We start from the raw sequence: 17,773 nt of genomic DNA on the forward strand, positions 1-17,773 counted from the left end.
GAGTCGGGAGATCTGGGTTCTAGACCCCACTCAGCCAGGGAAGCTCACTGGGTGACTTTGGGCCAGTCACAGACTCTCAGCCCAACCTACCTCACAGGTTGTTGTGATGATAAAATGGAGAGGAGGAGGCTTATGTACACCACCTAGGGTTCCTTGGAGGAAAAAAGGCGGCATATAAATGCAATAATTAATTAATTAATTAAATCAGTAAGATGGTGAGTAGCCCAATCGCTTTGTTAGAGGCTACCTACCTTTTCTTGGCCAGCCATTAGAGTACACAATATTTCCTGAGCTCTTGGAGAGTTCTTATGTTATATGCTTTACCTACATAAGAAAATACGACTGCATGGACTCAACAAAGGCATACCACTGCCTTAGGTTATGGCAGAGTCCCCTTTGCTGACCAACTGGCATGGAAATAAAGACCATCAGAACAGCCTAGGGAGTGTTGGGCAGCACACCACACATCTAAAGATTCTGGGGCTACTGTGGCACAAGGTGGGATTACTACTTTAACACAGGAGTAATCATGGTTCCAGTAATATTGCTGTGATCTGTGCACAAGCTTATTAATTTAGCATGTAAACATTACCAATAGTGCTGGTGTTCCAAAACTCTGATTTATTTCTTATGTTTCTTGTTCCCATTTGATTGCATAAATTAAATGGTGAGCGTTATCATATACTTAAAATAAATGTTTTCATTTAAGATTGTGATGCCTGAGGATGTGAACATCAGAGAAATGTCATCTTATTCAAATGTAGAATTGTGTAAGCATTCTCATAAATCAGTGGCATTCAAATGAAAGAATTATACAGATACGCAATTTTAAAAATATGGCTACTACTGTAGAATCAAGTTAGAGAGCAATCCTATGGCCCCTAGGCAGCATCTGGGGGGCCATAGAATAGTTTGGATTTCTGGATCCGAGGTCAGAGGCAGCAGCTCTGAAGAGAGCACTGACCTCCCTTCCCCCTTGCAGCTGGCTCAGAGAGATCCACACCGGTGTCCTCAGAGAGGAGGGGAAAGGGGTGGTTGTGTGGGTGGGGAAGGGAGGGGACTGTGCAGGCCAGCCTACGACAAATCCTCCAGCCTCCCCAGCCTTCTTCCCTCCCACTCTGCAGAGCCCAAGCTAGATGGGCAAAAAAGCCTATCTAGCCAAAATGCAGAGCGGGAGGAGCATGGAGGATGCATAGGATTTGAAGGCTGATGGGCATCCCAACAGGATTGCACCCTTAGTCTTGTTGAATGATGATAGTAGCAGTAAAAGAAGAATTGAACGTTTTGTTAGAATAATAATTGTTTCTTATATGCACCACAGCTATGTCCAGTTTCCACTGCCTTACCACAGAAATGTGGGAAGTATCTGCCCATCTGCTACCTTGACATGGGGGAGAACTTGAGCCTGAGGCTTGCTAAGAATCATTCCCGTATCACTAAAATACAGTTCAGCATTATGTCTCAAAGGGACTAATGGGACTCTTATTTTTGCAAGGTTCTTAATTGTGCAAATAGAGCCAATGTTCATATAGTTTCTGTTCAGAAGTTATGCTGAACACATGTAGGGGCTGGGGGCAGGTTCATTGCAATGCACTAGTACAAAATCGATAGAGTTGGACAATATCAATTACCTTTTTGTTATGTATTAAGAACTAAGATAACATGTTGGCTGGCAAAATAATCAGTCCAGTTTTTATAGATCTGCATTGGCCTAAATGCAGATCTATAAAATGAGCTGAGGGTGACAAATGCAACAGGGGAGAAGGGTGGGACTGGAGCACTCCTTCTCTGCACGCATTGGTTTTAACCCTTTCTTGAATGCCTGAATAGGGCTCTAGTTTAAAACTTACATGTATAGCAAGGGCCATCTCATACATCCTATAGAAGCAATGATAGAAGTCACATATTCTGTGCCCTCGTTGGGAGATTGTGTATATATGCCCTTTGCATGTGACCAGTGAGATAGGAGAAAGATAACATGAGTTGAAACATAATCTTATACATGTCTATTCAGAAATAAGCCCAGCTCATTTCAGTGAGATTACACCCAAATATGTATGTATAGAATTGCAGCCCTACGTACGCTCCATCTCTCACCTGATGAAGGAATGAGCAAAGCTATGGAATGAGCAAAGTGGCCCTGGATTACACCACCACGCTCGCATGTGAATCTTGCCAAGGGACAGTCTCTTGATATTCTTCCACAGCTCCACCCAGTTATGTTAAGCACTTTCACCTATGCATCACCACCCAGGACTTGCTATAAATTGCAAGTCGTTATTATTTAAATGCTAATAATTTTCCACATCCAACACCTGTACCTTAGAACTTCTTGCTGTATATTTAGACTGAACAACAAGTTAGCCAGTATGCTGGCTAATAATTTAAGGTGAATTGGGGTGATTGACACATTTACATCAGTTGCATTGCATGGTGGTTCAGGTTGTAAAAGAGCATACATTGTTGTCAGAGATTTTCCTGAGAAGTACACACACACTAATATGTGAAAACAATGTGACAACAAACTCAATTGCCACTTAAATTTTTAGAGAACACAGGAATTTCCAGACATCTTAAGTTCTGCGGCGTAGAGAACATGTTTCTGTAACCAAGAATGACAGAAATACCTCACTGGAGTAGTTAGGTAACATCTTGGTGCTACATTTTATTTTCCAAGACTTGCTTTGAAAAAGCATGCTCTCTAACTCAACATTTTTGGGGGAATGAAAATCAGTTACTACATGTGACTGACAGCTGACACTCCACAGGGTTTCACCACTGTTGTCCAAATCTTTCAGTCACCTGAATCATGTCATATGATGAGCAGATGTCTGAACATCAAGATTTTGATTGAACGCTGAATACTTTAGTTAGGCTAAAAGTATATCTATATTAACAGCTTCTTCTGTTGATAAATAATTAAAAGGTGTTATACCTAAGCCTTTTTAGCTAATAAAGCATTTTATTTTTAGTTGCAAATAGTTGTAGAGGAGGGCAAGTGCTCCATGGAGGGCAAGTGCTGAGGCTTAGATGTCTGACACTGGTGAGATCTAGAAGTTGACTACAGATGAATAAGCCAAGTTTGTCAATGGCTTAAGATATCAGATATATTATGGTATTGTGTGTAGGTGTGTATAAATAAAGTGGAAATATGTTTTGAGGATGTATCAAGTAAAGGCACTGTGGTATAATCCTGGGATATAATCCTGGACATTAATAATTGGATACTGGGTTTCAAATCTTTGTCCTTTCAGAAAGTATAGTCCAAATGCATGCACTGAAAATGTGACTGGCTGCTTCCATGTTTAGGGATTTTGTGTTAACAATCATCTGTCTCACCATCTCATTTTGTCTTCTGCCTTTGAACTTTTTTTTAATAAATGTTATAAAGACAATCAGAACACAGTGCGCACTGTACGCTGAGCACTACCATGCAGATGGCAATAATCTGATAGGTGACACAGAAGCAATGTTATTTGGCCATCACTTTGAATGCCTTCCTGGGGAGAAAGACCTGGTTGTATGTCAGAACCCTGTTGATTCTCCTGGACCTCTCAGCTGCTTTCAGTACCATCAACCATGGTATCTTCTGGATAGGTTGTCTGGGTTGGGAGTTGGCACTGTGCTGGAGTGGTTCTGGTACTACTTGGATGACTGATTCCAGAAGGTTCCACAGGGCTCTATTTTATCCCCTATGCTGTTCAACATCTACATGAAACCGCTGAGGGAGGTTATCTAGAGGTGTGGGTGGAGGACACCCAGCTCTACCTCTCTTTTTTATCAAACCCAGGTGAGGCAGTGACTGTTCTGAATCAGTGCCTGGGCACGGTAATCGACTGGATGAGGGCCAGTAAACTGAGAATCTAGACAAGATGGAGGAACTGTTAGTGGGTGGTTCGTCCTCCCAGCTAAGTGATGTTCAACCTGTTTTGGAGGTGGTTGCACTCTCCCTAAAGGATCAGGTTCGTAGTTTGGGGGTGCTCTTGGACACAGAACTGTCACTTGAGGCTCAGGTGGACTCAGTGGCATGGTCCACCTTTTATCAGCATAGGCTGTTATACCAACTACGCCCTTATCTGGACAGAGATAGCCTAGCTACAGTTATCCATGCTCTGATAACTTTTTGTCTGGATTACTGCAAGGTGTTTATATGTGGGGCTGCCTTTTAAAACAGTCCGGAAACTTCAGCTGGTCCAAAACAGGGCAGCAAGATTATTAATGGGGGCTGGCCAATGGGATCACATTACCCCAGTATTTTTCCAGATGCACTGGCTGTCGGTCCATGTCTGGGCCCAATTCAAAGTGCTGGTATTAACATTCAGTCCCCTAAACAGCTTGGAGCCAGATTATCTGAAGGATTGCCTCCTCCTATATGTATCTGCCCGGACCCTAAGATCATCTTCAGGGGTCCTTCTCTGGGAACACTGCCAAAGGAAGTGAGGCAGGTGGTTACCAGGAAGAGGGCCTTTTCTGCTGTGGCACCCCGGATGTGGAATGAGCTCCCTAATGAGGTTCGCCTGGCACCTGTATTTTGGCACCAGGTGAAGACCTTTTTATTTTCCCAGCATTTTAGTACTCTAGTCTTTTAGCTCCACTATTTTAAATCTGCATTTTAAACCTCTTCGTTGCTGCTAGGTTTAATTCTGTTTGTACTTTTATATTGTAGTTTTAAGCTTTCATATTTTATATTGTTTTATGCCGTACTTTGTGGTTTTAATTTTTGTGAACGGCCCAGAGAGCTTCAGCTATTGAGTGGTATAGAAATGAAATAGATAAATAATAAACTGCCACTATCCATCCTAGCTTCAACATCCACACAAATTATTTTGTCATTGTTACAGTGTCAGACTTCACTGCATTCCCTGTGCCAAACTGTTCTTTATGCATTGTCTTGCCACATTCTGAGCAGAAATGGTTCCTTAAGGCAGTCCAAGATTAAAGACTGAAGTAGAGTCCATGTATGCAACTCCTTGAGAGGGAATTTCAGACAATGCCTAAGAAAATGTTTATCAAGAATTGATTTTCTGCATAAGCTCTGCTCTTGTTAATCTAGTAAAGGATGCATGCCAGGAGGTATGCTGCTGCTTTTGTTTGCATGCCTATTACTGAGAATACAACACATTTATCAATGGAAAATAGTTTATATGTTCCTCAGGTTTTTTTAAAAAATAATTAACAGTAAGAATTTCCTCCTGCCCTTCTCTAATTGATTTTATAGCTTTTTCTCACTGTGCTGCCATTCAAATTTTCATTCGTGTACTATGCTTGATTTTAGCTAACTGTTCCACAAACAAGAAATTTATCAGAGGAATAATATATACATCCATTTTGTTTCATCTCCTCCTGTTAATATACGCAAGGTGCTAAATCCAAAGTATGTTGTCATTATTAGATGAAGGCTTGATAATATCTATAATTACAGAGTGCAGTACCTATTTTGCATTTTGTAGAGTGTGACTGGGATGCATGCTGAAACTGTATCAAAGTTTTAAGTACACAAGACTGATCACCAGTTGAAGATTTATTTTAATCTTTTTGCCACAACAAATTTCACTTTTATGGTTTCAGTTCTGATAAGCATGTGTTAATTTGTAGAGAAAATGTACAAATCCATGCTGATTTAAATGCTTCATTGTCTTCTAATTTCCCCCCTGAAATTTAGCTATCAGGTGAACTAATTATTTACTTAGTTAGACATCTGCAGTTAGGGCATTTAAAGAGTAGTTTTGCCATAAGTCATTTGAATGTCAACTAAAAACAAATTGACTGGAACACCTTAGCTTTGTTAAGGAAGATTTACCAAGTGTATCCTAATAAATGCCATCTCTTATTGTGCATTTTAAAATCACAGCCCTAGTCTTATCCATGTAGAATCTATAACCTGAATTGATTTTAGGTATCTTTCAGTTTTTGAAAGGATAAAATGTAGTTAAGATTAACTTCCCATCAATTTTAGGGGTGTTGTTAACAACAGTAGCTAAGATCCAGAAAATCATGGAGCTGGCTCTGAATGCTTTAGATACTTCAAAGAGCATGTACAACCCGACGACAAGCTATTATTGAAAATGAGGGGACTTTCAAAAGCAATTTGTAATATGGCATTAAAAATTCCATTTAATGGAGGCATGTGAGGAGCTAGACTTCCGTTAAGTTTTTCCTTGGATCTTCGCCCATGTGTAACTCCCAGTTTTCTGTGATAATCATCCCTAAGGTATAAGAACATAAGAGCCATGCTGGATCAGACCAAGCGTCCATCTAGTCCAGTATTCTGTTCATGCAGTGGCCAGCCAGCTGCCCATGGGAAACCCACAAACAGGACATGAGTACAACAGCACCCTCCTGCTTATGTTCCCCAGAAACTGGTGTATATAGGCTTGTTGCCTCTGATACTGGAAGTGGCATAAAGCCATCAGGACTAGTAGCCATCTACATCTTGAACATTTTGGTCCATTTATTTGTTCATGAATTATTTTTATTGATGTCTTAAAAACCAGTCTATTTGTATCATATTGTATCAGATTCATTTGTATTATATTTATATATCTTTGGTAACTGGATGGAGGATTTAGAACACAGGTATTGTGTGGCATGTGTTAGGACATTGCTGAAACTACTCACTGTTTTTCTTTTCTTAATCTTTTCAAGTGTCAAAAAGCTCACATTTTCATTTAAATTGCTGTCACTTTCCCCCAGTGAATTATCACATAGCCAAATATGGTTGGTTTTTATTTTATTCTCTGATGTCCTGTGATATCATGTCAAATATAATGCTGTAGTACTTTCCATTCAGTATGTGATTCCTAATTGTGTGGGATCATCCATTTGAGTAAATCATGGGGGTGTTGGGGGGGTGGAATGGCACTGAGCAAAATTGGGGAAGTACGAAGATATATACTTAGTTTGAGAGAAAAAATAAATAAATTTGTACCACATCAAAACTGCAAGTTCATGCAAAAATGTTCAACACAGTCGTATCATTCACAAAATTGGTGAGAAAATCTACAACTCAAGCCAAAGCATTTAGATTTAAACTTATTTTCAGCTAGATCTAATGAATTACATGGCCATTTTCACCCATGGGAGGTACATTTATGTAATGTGTTTAGGATTGGACTGCTTGTCTTATTAACTTCAGTCAGTTTAAATCTAGGTATATTTGCTTGGATTGCTAATTGGGCTGCAAAATGTAAGAAATAAAGTATTTAAAGTATTTCCATTTTCTATTGCTTTTTGCTTACTTGTGACTATTTGCAAATGCTTTTAGTCTACAAGATGTCTGTCACTAAAGAACCCTTTTCACTCTTCCTGCAGTCTGTCTTTTTACTTGCACTTAAGCATCCATCACTACTGTAGGTATACACCCAAGCAGTAATAATTTAAATGGGAATGATATACAAACTTTACGAATTCTTTGGCATTATGTATCTGTGCTGCTGAAGGGTATATGAATCAGATAATATCATTCTCCCTTATCTGTGGGTTTGTTTATACAATCACTCTTGTTAGTCTAGCAGTCAATAAAAATGATAAATTACATTTGTGGCATTTCTGTTACAATGACTATAAGCATCCTTTCCCACAAGCATTAAAAGCATCAATCAGAATATGTATGAAGTTGACAGTTTTAATTGCTTAGCACTGGCACGCTTTAGTCAAGTGGGGGCATCATTGATCTTTCAAAGATAGGCAGTCTGGTCTGATAGGACTATTTCTTTGTAAATTTACATTATTGAGACTTACTAAGTAACTTTTCTTTTTAACCTTCTTTCAGTTTGACAGTCCCTGTGCACTTGGCATTCTTGGGGTACACATATAGAGGTTTTTTTTCAAAGCCAAATAATTACATTAATGTTCGTGAATGGTGTCTTAATTTTTTCACAATAGTGATTAAGAGTTTTGGATGTATTCCAGTTGAACATTTAAGTGCATAGAAAAAATATATTAAAGCTTTAAAAGAACTCAATGAATGTTTTGTGTGAATGCTAGGGGGAATGTTACCTTTTAAATGTAGAAAGAATAGTCACTGATGTCTTAAAATAAAATTGTTTACAAATATTCTAGTTTATGCCCTTCTAATTGGCTTGCATAGAATGACAACTCACATTCTTACTTTGTTCTTTTGTGTTAGAGCAGTAGAGCCCAATTTGAGGTCAGCTTTGACCCTAGTATGTTTTGCTTTGGGGTACTCAGACTGCTGTCTTCACTGAATGTGAAATGGTTTTATGGGAATGCTTTTACATGACTGAGTTTTGAATAACCTCTGTAAGGTGTGTAACATAACTACAGACTATTCAATAATGTGCCTTAAGTCTTTAAGCACACTATCTTAGTATTTCCATCAATATAGTTGGACTGTTCTCATATATAGGGTTGGAATCCTGTATAGCATATCCTTCAGAGACAAATGCCAAAGGCTACATCTGAAGATAATGACTTGAGATTTGTGTCTTTTTCCAAGTTACAATTGTTGTAAACTGACAGCTTTGAAGGACCTAAACTGACATCAAAGGATGCAAATCATCTAGTTAGGACAATTAATGTGATTTCTCGTCTTCCATTAAATTTGCTAATGCTTCCCCCCCCCCTTTTTTTTTTCCCCTGCTTTTTCAGCCAAGCCCAATACCAAGTCCTGTTTTGGGGAGGAAGCCAAATGCTAGTCAGTCACTGCTTGCCTGGTGCAAAGAAGTTACAAAAAACTACAGGGGAGTGAAAATCACCAATTTCACTACATCTTGGCGAAATGGATTATCCTTTTGTGCAATATTACACCACTTTAGGCCTGACTTTATGTAAGTAGGAACATTTTGCCCTTACGTGCAAACTTCTTTCTTATATTGGTAAAATCAAACATGAATGGGTAGAATGGGGAAGAAATGTACAGATGCCCATATCTTATGGCCTTTCGGATAGTTTCTTCTAAAACAATTTGTTTCTTTTTCACATAATTTTTGTATGTGTTTTTCCCTTTTTAATCTTACACAAAGAACTGACTTCAAGATAATAATGAAAATTGTGTTGGTGTTGAAATGAGATGAGACAAATAAGCCTACAGCTCTTTTGTACACTGACAACTAAGGATTACCTCATGGCAAATATGGTTGTCAAAGCTAGTCTCAAGCCCCTGCCTTAACTTCTCTTTTTAGATGGAAAGCTTCAGGCACTGAAACTTGCCATCTCTGTATTTATAACTATTCTTTTAATTTTCCTCACTATTAGTTTAGCTGATTGGATTGCTGTGAAATTGCTAGTTGCTACATGATGATTTTTGTATCTATGTATGATTTTTATCTTGATATGTGTGTGTGTGTGTAGGGGTTTGTTTTAAAAACTGCTGCTTTTATCAAATACTTTACATACCCACTGTGCCATTTTCCCCCTCAGTGACTACAAGTCCCTGAATCCTCAAGATATTAAAGAGAACAACAAAAAGGTAAGAACTGCCAGAAGGAAGGTGGGGAAATAGATATAGCTTCAATTTTGGATCACGACAAGTTTTTATTAATTTGGGGGAAGTGAGGTTATTTTGTAAAGTAATGACTGCACCTCATTGAAGGGTTTGTGGCTCCCATGGCTCCCATGGCTCAAAATGGATGCATTATTGACGCTGGTTTGTCTTTTTTTTAACATTCATAACGAATGCCATGTTGGCGTTACGGCTTCATGTTTATATGGGCCTACATTAACTGAAAGAGAGAGAGAGAAGGAGAAGCAGTAGGTCTCCTTTGATCGTTCTATCTTTTCTTAATAATTTAATTAAAAATACAAAATATCATTGTTTGGCAATTATCTTGCTGCAAGGCTTGCTAGGCCACTACTTTAATATGAAAGATCTCATTGGTATGGTTATAATAAGCACTGTTTTTACTTTGGCTTTTATTTAAGAGAGAGAAATGAAGATAAAACTTCACATAGGCTTTTATCACACAGTCAATTAAACTGAGCAGTGAGGTGCACTGAGTTTTTATATTATGCAGAGTATTAAACAATGTTTTTGGTTGGTAACAAGATTTTTTTAAGAAGGCAAAAATATTAATGAAATAATGCTGATAAAGTTCTGGGTCCAGGTTTATAATATTAGGTAATCTAATACCTTTTTGATGTAGAGGTTATAAAGAAACATTTTGAAATGAGTTCAGTGATTTGAGACTCAATCTAAGAATCACAAGGAGACATTTTGGTAGTTAATGCTGCTTGCTACTTAAGCCTTTTACTGTAGTCAGAAATTTTAATTTCCACAAGATTCTGCAGCATTGGCCCTAGAGGGATCCATTAAAAACTGCTCATTTTCCATGTGATTCGCCTACAACAAAACTGACTGCAAATCAGCTCAATTTGTTTTATTAGCTTTTTTTTTCATCTAGGCGGTGTGACTTTCTACTTCTCTAACTGATCTTTTTTAATGTAGCTTACAAAATTTAAGATAATGTGTAGAAAGATTAAATCCCCCCTCTTAAAATTCCCCCCTTTTCCTATATGCAGTAAATTTACAGAATTCAGGAAATCCATGCATACATTTCATACAAGAAATGTGTGTGATTAATGATAGATTGTTGATACCACCCTAATATGTTTTCAATATTGTAGAAGTGCACTTTTAAGTGTTCATTTGTTCATTATATGTTCATGCTCCCTAAACACAGAAGAATTGTCAAAAACAATGTCATCATTGCAGCAGGGGTAAAGTTTATAGAGTTCACTGAAAGAAATAATGAGAAATTTTGAAATAGAAGTGAATGCTTTTCCATCATTTTCAGAATTATGTGTTAAGCTTTCTGATGACCTAAGAGGATTATCTGTGACATCACACTGATTTCTGTTTCAGTGTGTTTAACTTCAAAATCCTATGATTGTACCAGCTAATCAAACGTGACTTCAATGTCCTTTGAGTATAAGAGCTAATCAAACATGATTATAAGCCACAGTAAATAGAAGTTTGATTTTTTGAACAAATGCTGTTAAATGTACAAATCAATTAGGTCATTTTTATTTATAAAAATTCTGACTGGAAGTGGAGAGGAGTTATCACAGACAACTTATTAGCCCATTTCTGTAATGCTAAATGAGTCTCTTTATTAAAGAAGCAATTGTTGTTGCCATGCTGTGGGTTTCTTTCTTTCATCACTTTGCAACTCTTTGCCTGACAGCTACACTGAGTATTTCAGTTGCTTCCTGCAGATTTATTTCCTAGGCTCACACAGTACTGCCTGATAACCCCATGTGCCCTTGATTGGAATGAACACAGCCCTGGGAATAATTGCCAAGTATAAATTCCATGCAGATGTATAGGACATTTGACAATTAATAACTCCTCCTAACCAATTAAAATCCTATTCATGGATAAATAACAGCCTTTTTTGCCCCTTTCTGTTCTGCCTTGTAAGTTGACTTTAACTTGGTGGGCTTTGACTTTAACTGTAAGCATTAACTTGTAGAAATGCAGCTCTGTACGTTCTATTTTTCCTAAACAGGTAACTTTTAAGATGAGTTATTCTATAAAACTAGATGGTAAACCACAATGCCACAAAAAACATGTCATCAGAGTGTCTCCTAAAACTATTTCCTAATCTAAGGTTGCAGTCCTGTGCACACTTTCTTAGGCACAAGCCTCGTTGAACAAAATGGGACTTGATTCTGAGTAAATATGCAAAGGATTGCCTGAAAAAGCAGTGTGTTGGGGGGGGGGGGGCACATATTTACCTCTGACATCTGACCTTAACCAATATGTCATTGTGTTTAGAGAGATGTTTAAAATACTGCCTGTGGTGCTTTTGTTGATGTGCTGCAATTGACATCTGTCAATCTCCTGGTGCAAGTATGCTTTTACAAAAAAAAAAATCCTTAAGTAGGAAATCATTATGGTGCAAACCCCATACCAAATGTTTGAGCTCCAGAACATTAAAAAATTGTATAAAATAAGTTGGTCCCAAAAACGAACCTGAGACTAGGATGCCTTGTATTCCGTTAGAATGCTAACACCACAGTCGTAATCATTAGTACTTGTTTAACAAACCTTGTTGTTTTGTGACATGACATTGGCATACTTTACACCATGTGCTTATATGCTGATAGAGCTGGGGTGGGCTGGTCCCATCAGCCCTCGCCATTGGCTATGCTGTCTAGAACTGATGGGCGTTGTAGGCCAAAACATCTGGAGGGCCACAAGTTGCCCACCCTGTGAAAGAGCAATGTGCTGGGTGTAAATTACTTCAATATTAAAAGGCTTCTTGAAATAAAAACTTAGAGATATGGCAAGTATTAAAACTGTGCCATATGTTCAACTGCTCCTATCAATATAGTTGTATTTCACTAACAATAACTTACATTAATATTTATAACATAGTTCCTATTACATCCAGTATTTCCTATAGGTGATATCTAGTACCTTTTAAATAAATGAATCAACTGATATTTGAAGAGATACCGCAATGGAATTTAGCAGATCCTGATAGTAACTTCTCTCATTGCAATCCAGCAAAACCGATCCAAGGCCTAGAAGTGAAAGTCCCCCTAAGCTCACAGGATTCCTATACCATAACTATCACTGGGAACTCTGTATGCTTGTGATTGATCCTCTGGACTGAGATCTTATTTTATAACTGAATAAAGTAATGGCTAACTGCAATCTGTGTGGGTGCTAAAGTATGCAAAGTGTCACCTGCATGTTGCCAGAGGTCCAAGGACCATTTTGCTATAACCAGTCAACCCCACCTACTATGTACTTATGATACAATCTACTATCTCATCAGTTCTCTAAAGGGGCAGGGGTAGAGGGGGGCTATGATTTGACTACAATTGGGGGAGTTGGGATTGGGCCTTCTGGGTTTCATCTCAAGGAGCGCCTCCAGTAACACCAGACAGCGCTTAACAAGATTAGCCTCGGATGGCCTTCTCTCTGTCCCATCAGCCAGGCAGCTAGGCTGGTGAGGACGAGGGACAGGGCCTTCTCTGTGGTGGCCCCCACTCTGTGGAACTCCCTCCCTAGGGAACTCCGCCATGCCCCCTCTTTAATGAGCTTCCGCCATGCATTGAAAACTTGGTTGTTCAGGCAGGCATTTGGGGTGGGTTAGGGTATTTTAAAACAATGTTTTATTGTATAATTTTACAGTTTTAAATTGTACTGTTGTACATCGCCCAGAGTGGCCAGATGACTGGCCAGATGGCTGATTAAGAAATTCAATAAATAAAATAATAATAAATATATAAAGGGCCCTGCTACCTTTCCCCCATAATTCAAGCACTGTGCCCAGTCTCAAGATTGTACCAACTACCTCCCATGTTCCGTGGTAATTGCCCGAACTAGGGTTAGGATCACTAGCTTAGCCTGCTTGGGTGTGTGATGTCTAAAAATGAAAAAGACAGCTGCACAAGAAATATGGTTCCCAATGGGATTAGAGGAAATTCTTTACCAAGGGAAATGTTGCAAGCAGTTTTTATGACGAAGTATTCAACAACTTTTCAATTCACTCACTTAAGCAGAATAGATAAAGAGTATCCTCGAAACACTTTGAGAACTATACCTCTTGGGCAGCTGCCTTTTTTATTGTTGTTCTAGGATTTTTCTATAGATGTATCGATCCTCTCTATTTGTATTTGCTGGTGTCTGTCATCAATACATGGCTGTTATGAACCTTTATTTAACACCAAGCCCTGCAGCTATTACAAAACCTGTTGACAGAATCTTGTGAGAAGTCCTCAAAAATTATGACATTTGCATCTGCCTTTAATATGTCAATTAAACCTTTTCTGGATGATACAATGAGATGTTTTATTTATTTGTTTTCAGGGTTTACAATGAGTCTGTGTATTCATTTGTTTTCAGGATTCTTATCCTGCATTCCCACTGAAGTCTCAAAGTGACTAAAAACTTCTTAAACAATAAAATAGGAAAAAAATAACCAAATTTCATTAAAACAACTGGAACAGAAGATTAAAGAAAACAACAAATACATTTGTTGTTGTTGTTGTTGTTCAGTCGTTCAGTCGTGTCCGACTCTTCGTGACCCCATGTACCATAGCACGCCAGGCCTTCCTGTCCTGCGCTCTCTCCCGGAGCGTGCTCAAGTTCATATTCATTGCATCGGTGATGCTATCTAGCCATCTCATCCTCTGCCGTCCCCTTCTCCTTATGCCTTCAATCTTTCCCAGCATCAGGGTCTTTTCCAGGGAGTTTTCTCTTCGTATTAGGTGGCCAAAATATTGGAGCTTCAGCTTCATTATCTGTCCTTCCAATGAGCATTCAGGGTTGATTTCCTTTAGGATGGACTGATTTGACCTCCTTGCAGTCCAGGGGACTCGTAAGAGTCTTCTCCAGCACCACAGTTCGAAAGCATCAATTCTTCGGCGCTCAGCCTTCCTTATAGTCCAGCTCTCACAGCCATACATTACTACTGGGAAAACCATAGCTTTGATTAGACGGACCTTTGTCGGCAAGGTGATGTCTCTGCTTCTTATTATGCTGTCTAGGTTGGCCATAGCTTTCCTCCCAAGGAGCAAGCATCTTTTAATTTCATGGCTACAGTCACCTTCTGCGGTGATCTTGGAGCCCAAGAAAGTAAAATCTGTCACTGCTTCCATTTCTTCCCCTTCTATATGCCAGGAAGTGATGGGGCAACAAATACATAGCCAGTATAAAAATCAGTTCCAGTTAAAAGGGGACACAAATAGGAAAAAAAGACACCGAAACAAATAAGTGACCAAAAGCTGAAGAAAATAGGACAGACTTTGCTTGTTGCCTAAAAGGTAGTAAAAGGGGGGGGGCATCAGGTGAGCATGTCTTGGGGGCAAGTTACATAATTTGGGCACCACCACTGAAAAGGCGCCACCTGCCTTATTTCAAATACACCCAAAGAAGGGCCTCCAATTATTATCTTAACAAATAGGATGCTCGTGTATGGAGGTGATCCTTCAAATACCCCACTCCCAGGCCATTAAGGGCTTTAAAGGCCAAGACCCACACCTTAAATTGACCCCAGCAGCAAACAGCTAGTCAGTGAAACTTTCACTACGTAGTATGTTGTATTCATTAGCAGCTGGTTCCGATCAACAGTCTCGCTGATGCACTCTTTTTATTGTAAAATTTCAACAAAAGAAAAGAAAGGGCAATATGGATTTAAATATATCAGTTACAATGTATACATATGAAGTGTGTGTGTGAGTGTGGGTGTATATAAAGCAATTTCAGGTTGCTTATAAGAACTATACATAAACTTCAGCAAAAGCAGACCAAATATCCAAGTAAGTATCCATTCACAGGTAATGTCTATACACCATCTGCTCAAATGTTGAAAGTGTAAGGGCTTCAATCCATTGCATTATAGGAGATGAGCGTTTATCCTTCCAATGTGGTAATATCAGTCTTTTAGCTATCAGAAGGGCACAGAGAATCCATTTGGATTGATCATGTGTTAACGTCCAGGAAGCAGGTAGATAACTTAAAAGAGCATGTACATCAGTAAATATTAAGTAATGTTCCAATACAAAATTTATCCAAATAATTACCGCCTCCCCCAAAAGGGCAACTACTGGGCATTGACAAAATATATGCTTAAAGGAAGCATTAGCTGTGTTACACCTCCAACGATTAGCTGACTTAGCAAACCTTTATTAAGCAGATTTTGTGGTATCCAATAGACTCGAAACAAATATCTGCTGAATAAGACACAGCCTAAGATCCATAGGAGCATCAGATACAGATGCCAAGTCAGCGATCCATTGATTAGGCAAAATGGGACAATCCAGTTTCCTCCTGCTTAAGCCTCTGTGTATCATATTTATTCACCAATAATAATATTTATTCACCACCAATATTCCCCAATAGTATTTATTGACATGGACTGGAGATCAATTTGCCTGATCTGCCTCAATAAGTGCGTCCGATAGCGAGGGAGACATTGAAGTTGTAAAAGTGGCAGGGCCAAACCTAGATACTCTCAAATGCTGTAATTGCAAGTTTTGCCATTCAGTTGTAGCAGACAAATCGTATTTGGCCTGCAAAGCTGAGAATGACAGAAAGTCATAATCAGCTGATCCAAAGTAAAAATGGCCTTATCTATCCATGTCCACCACAAAAATATTTTCTTACCAATTTTTAAATCTGATTTTCCCCATAGTGTCAATTTAGCATCAGAGAATGGATCAAAATGTAACTGACATGAGATTACACACCTCTAACAGCCATAACTGTAGGAGAAACCCTATCTGTTTTAGTATGCCTAGAACTTAATGCCATCCATTTAGAGAGAAGGTGCAGACTGGCTGCTGCATTCTGATCTAGTTGCATTTCCCACACCATTTTCAAGGGCAGCCCCAAATATAACACAATGCGGTAATCTAGCTTGGATGTGAGTTGTCATTAGTATGCAGATGACACGCAGCTCTATTTCTCCTTATCTTCAGAGCCAGGTGAGGGTGTGGGGGTGATGGGCCTGTGTTTGGCTAAAGAAATGGACTGGATGAGGGCTAACAACTAGAGCTCAATCCAGACAAGACAGAGGCACTGCTAGTGGGTGGCTCCTCAGTCCAGAATAGTGAAATTCAACCTGTTCTAGAGGGAGTTGCATCCTCTTGAAAGTTCAGGTGTGTAGCTTGGGGGTGTTTCTGTTTCTCTCACAATCATCAAAGCTTCAAGTGGCCTCTGTGGCTCAGATCACCTTTTCCCAGTTTTGGCTGGTAACCTAGCTACAACTCTATCTAGAAGTGGATAGCCTAGCCACAGTGATTCATGCCCTGGTAACCTCCCATTTGGATTAGTGTAATGCATTGTATGTGGGACTGCCTTTGAAGACCATCAGGAAACTTCAGCTAATACAAAATATGGTGACAAGAATTTTAACTGGGACCAGGCACTCTGATCGTATTACACCAGTCCTCCCTCGCTTGCATTGACTCCCAATTCATTTCTGAGCCCGATTCAAAGTGCTTGTTTTGACTTATAAAACTCTTTGACTTATAAAACTCTGCACAGCTCAGTACCTGATGGAACGCCTCTTCTGATATGCCCATCCTTTAAGGTCATCTTTAAGTGTCCCCTCATTCTGAGGCTCAGAGAGTGGCAACAAGAGAGAGGGCTTTTTAGTAGTGGTCACTTAGCTCTGAAATGCTCCCGCAAGGGAGGCTCACTTGGCACCCACACTGCTATATTTCCAGCGCCAGGCTAAGGCTTCCCTATTCTCCCAAGCTTTAATTTAAAAAAAAAAAAAAAAACCTTTTAAAGTATTGTAAAATACTTTGGTGTTTTGGTGTTTTATTACCCTAGTCCCTGCAATTTTGCTGTGCTGGCACATGTATTAGTTTTATATTGTTAATTTTACTGTGATCCTATTTGTATTTTTATAATTGTTGTAAAATGCCTAGAGACATATATTTTATGAGGTGTTTAATAAGTTGAGGGTAGTATCCTATTGTGCCTGTGTCCTTGTGGGAATGACCACTCACGCAACAAGGCTTTTGCGCTTCTAAAAATAACCCAAGATGAGCAGAAATGCTCATTTCTGGAATGGGGCAGGTGAGCAGAGCTCATAGAAGGGAGCTCCGCTGACCTGTCCTGATCTGGAAACAAGCGTTTGCGCTCATTTCCAGAATTATTTTTAAAAGTACGAAAGCTCCACTGTACAAGGAGTCGCTACCATGAGCGCAGCATAACCAGTGGAGACAGAGCAGCCCTGCTGGATACTGACCATAATAAATAAATACATAAATTAAATATTTATGTAGTCCCATCTTTTTTATTAAAAAAAAGATATGAACATTAAAACTTGCATCTTCTTTTTTTTTT

The 17,773-nt window shown here is 39.0% G+C and overlaps 1 protein-coding gene across 9 annotated transcripts in view; it reads left to right on the forward strand.

The window, feature by feature from the left end:
- EHBP1 (EH domain binding protein 1) overlaps positions 1-17,773 on the forward strand; it is a 367,326-nt gene that overhangs the window by 238,979 nt on the left and 110,574 nt on the right. For all 9 annotated transcript variants that reach the window (XM_084823020.1, XM_084823077.1, XM_084823002.1 and 6 more), the window contains 2 exons: positions 8,611-8,789; positions 9,382-9,430. In XM_084823020.1, coding sequence (XP_084679146.1) covers positions 8,611-8,789; positions 9,382-9,430 — 228 coding nt within the window. The remainder of the gene's footprint in view (positions 1-8,610; positions 8,790-9,381; positions 9,431-17,773) is intronic.

Source organism: Heloderma suspectum, chromosome 1 (assembly GCF_057233095.1).
Source record: "Heloderma suspectum isolate Gila_16-S chromosome 1, 16-S_ref, whole genome shotgun sequence".
Taxonomy (NCBI): Eukaryota; Metazoa; Chordata; class Lepidosauria; order Squamata; family Helodermatidae; genus Heloderma; species Heloderma suspectum.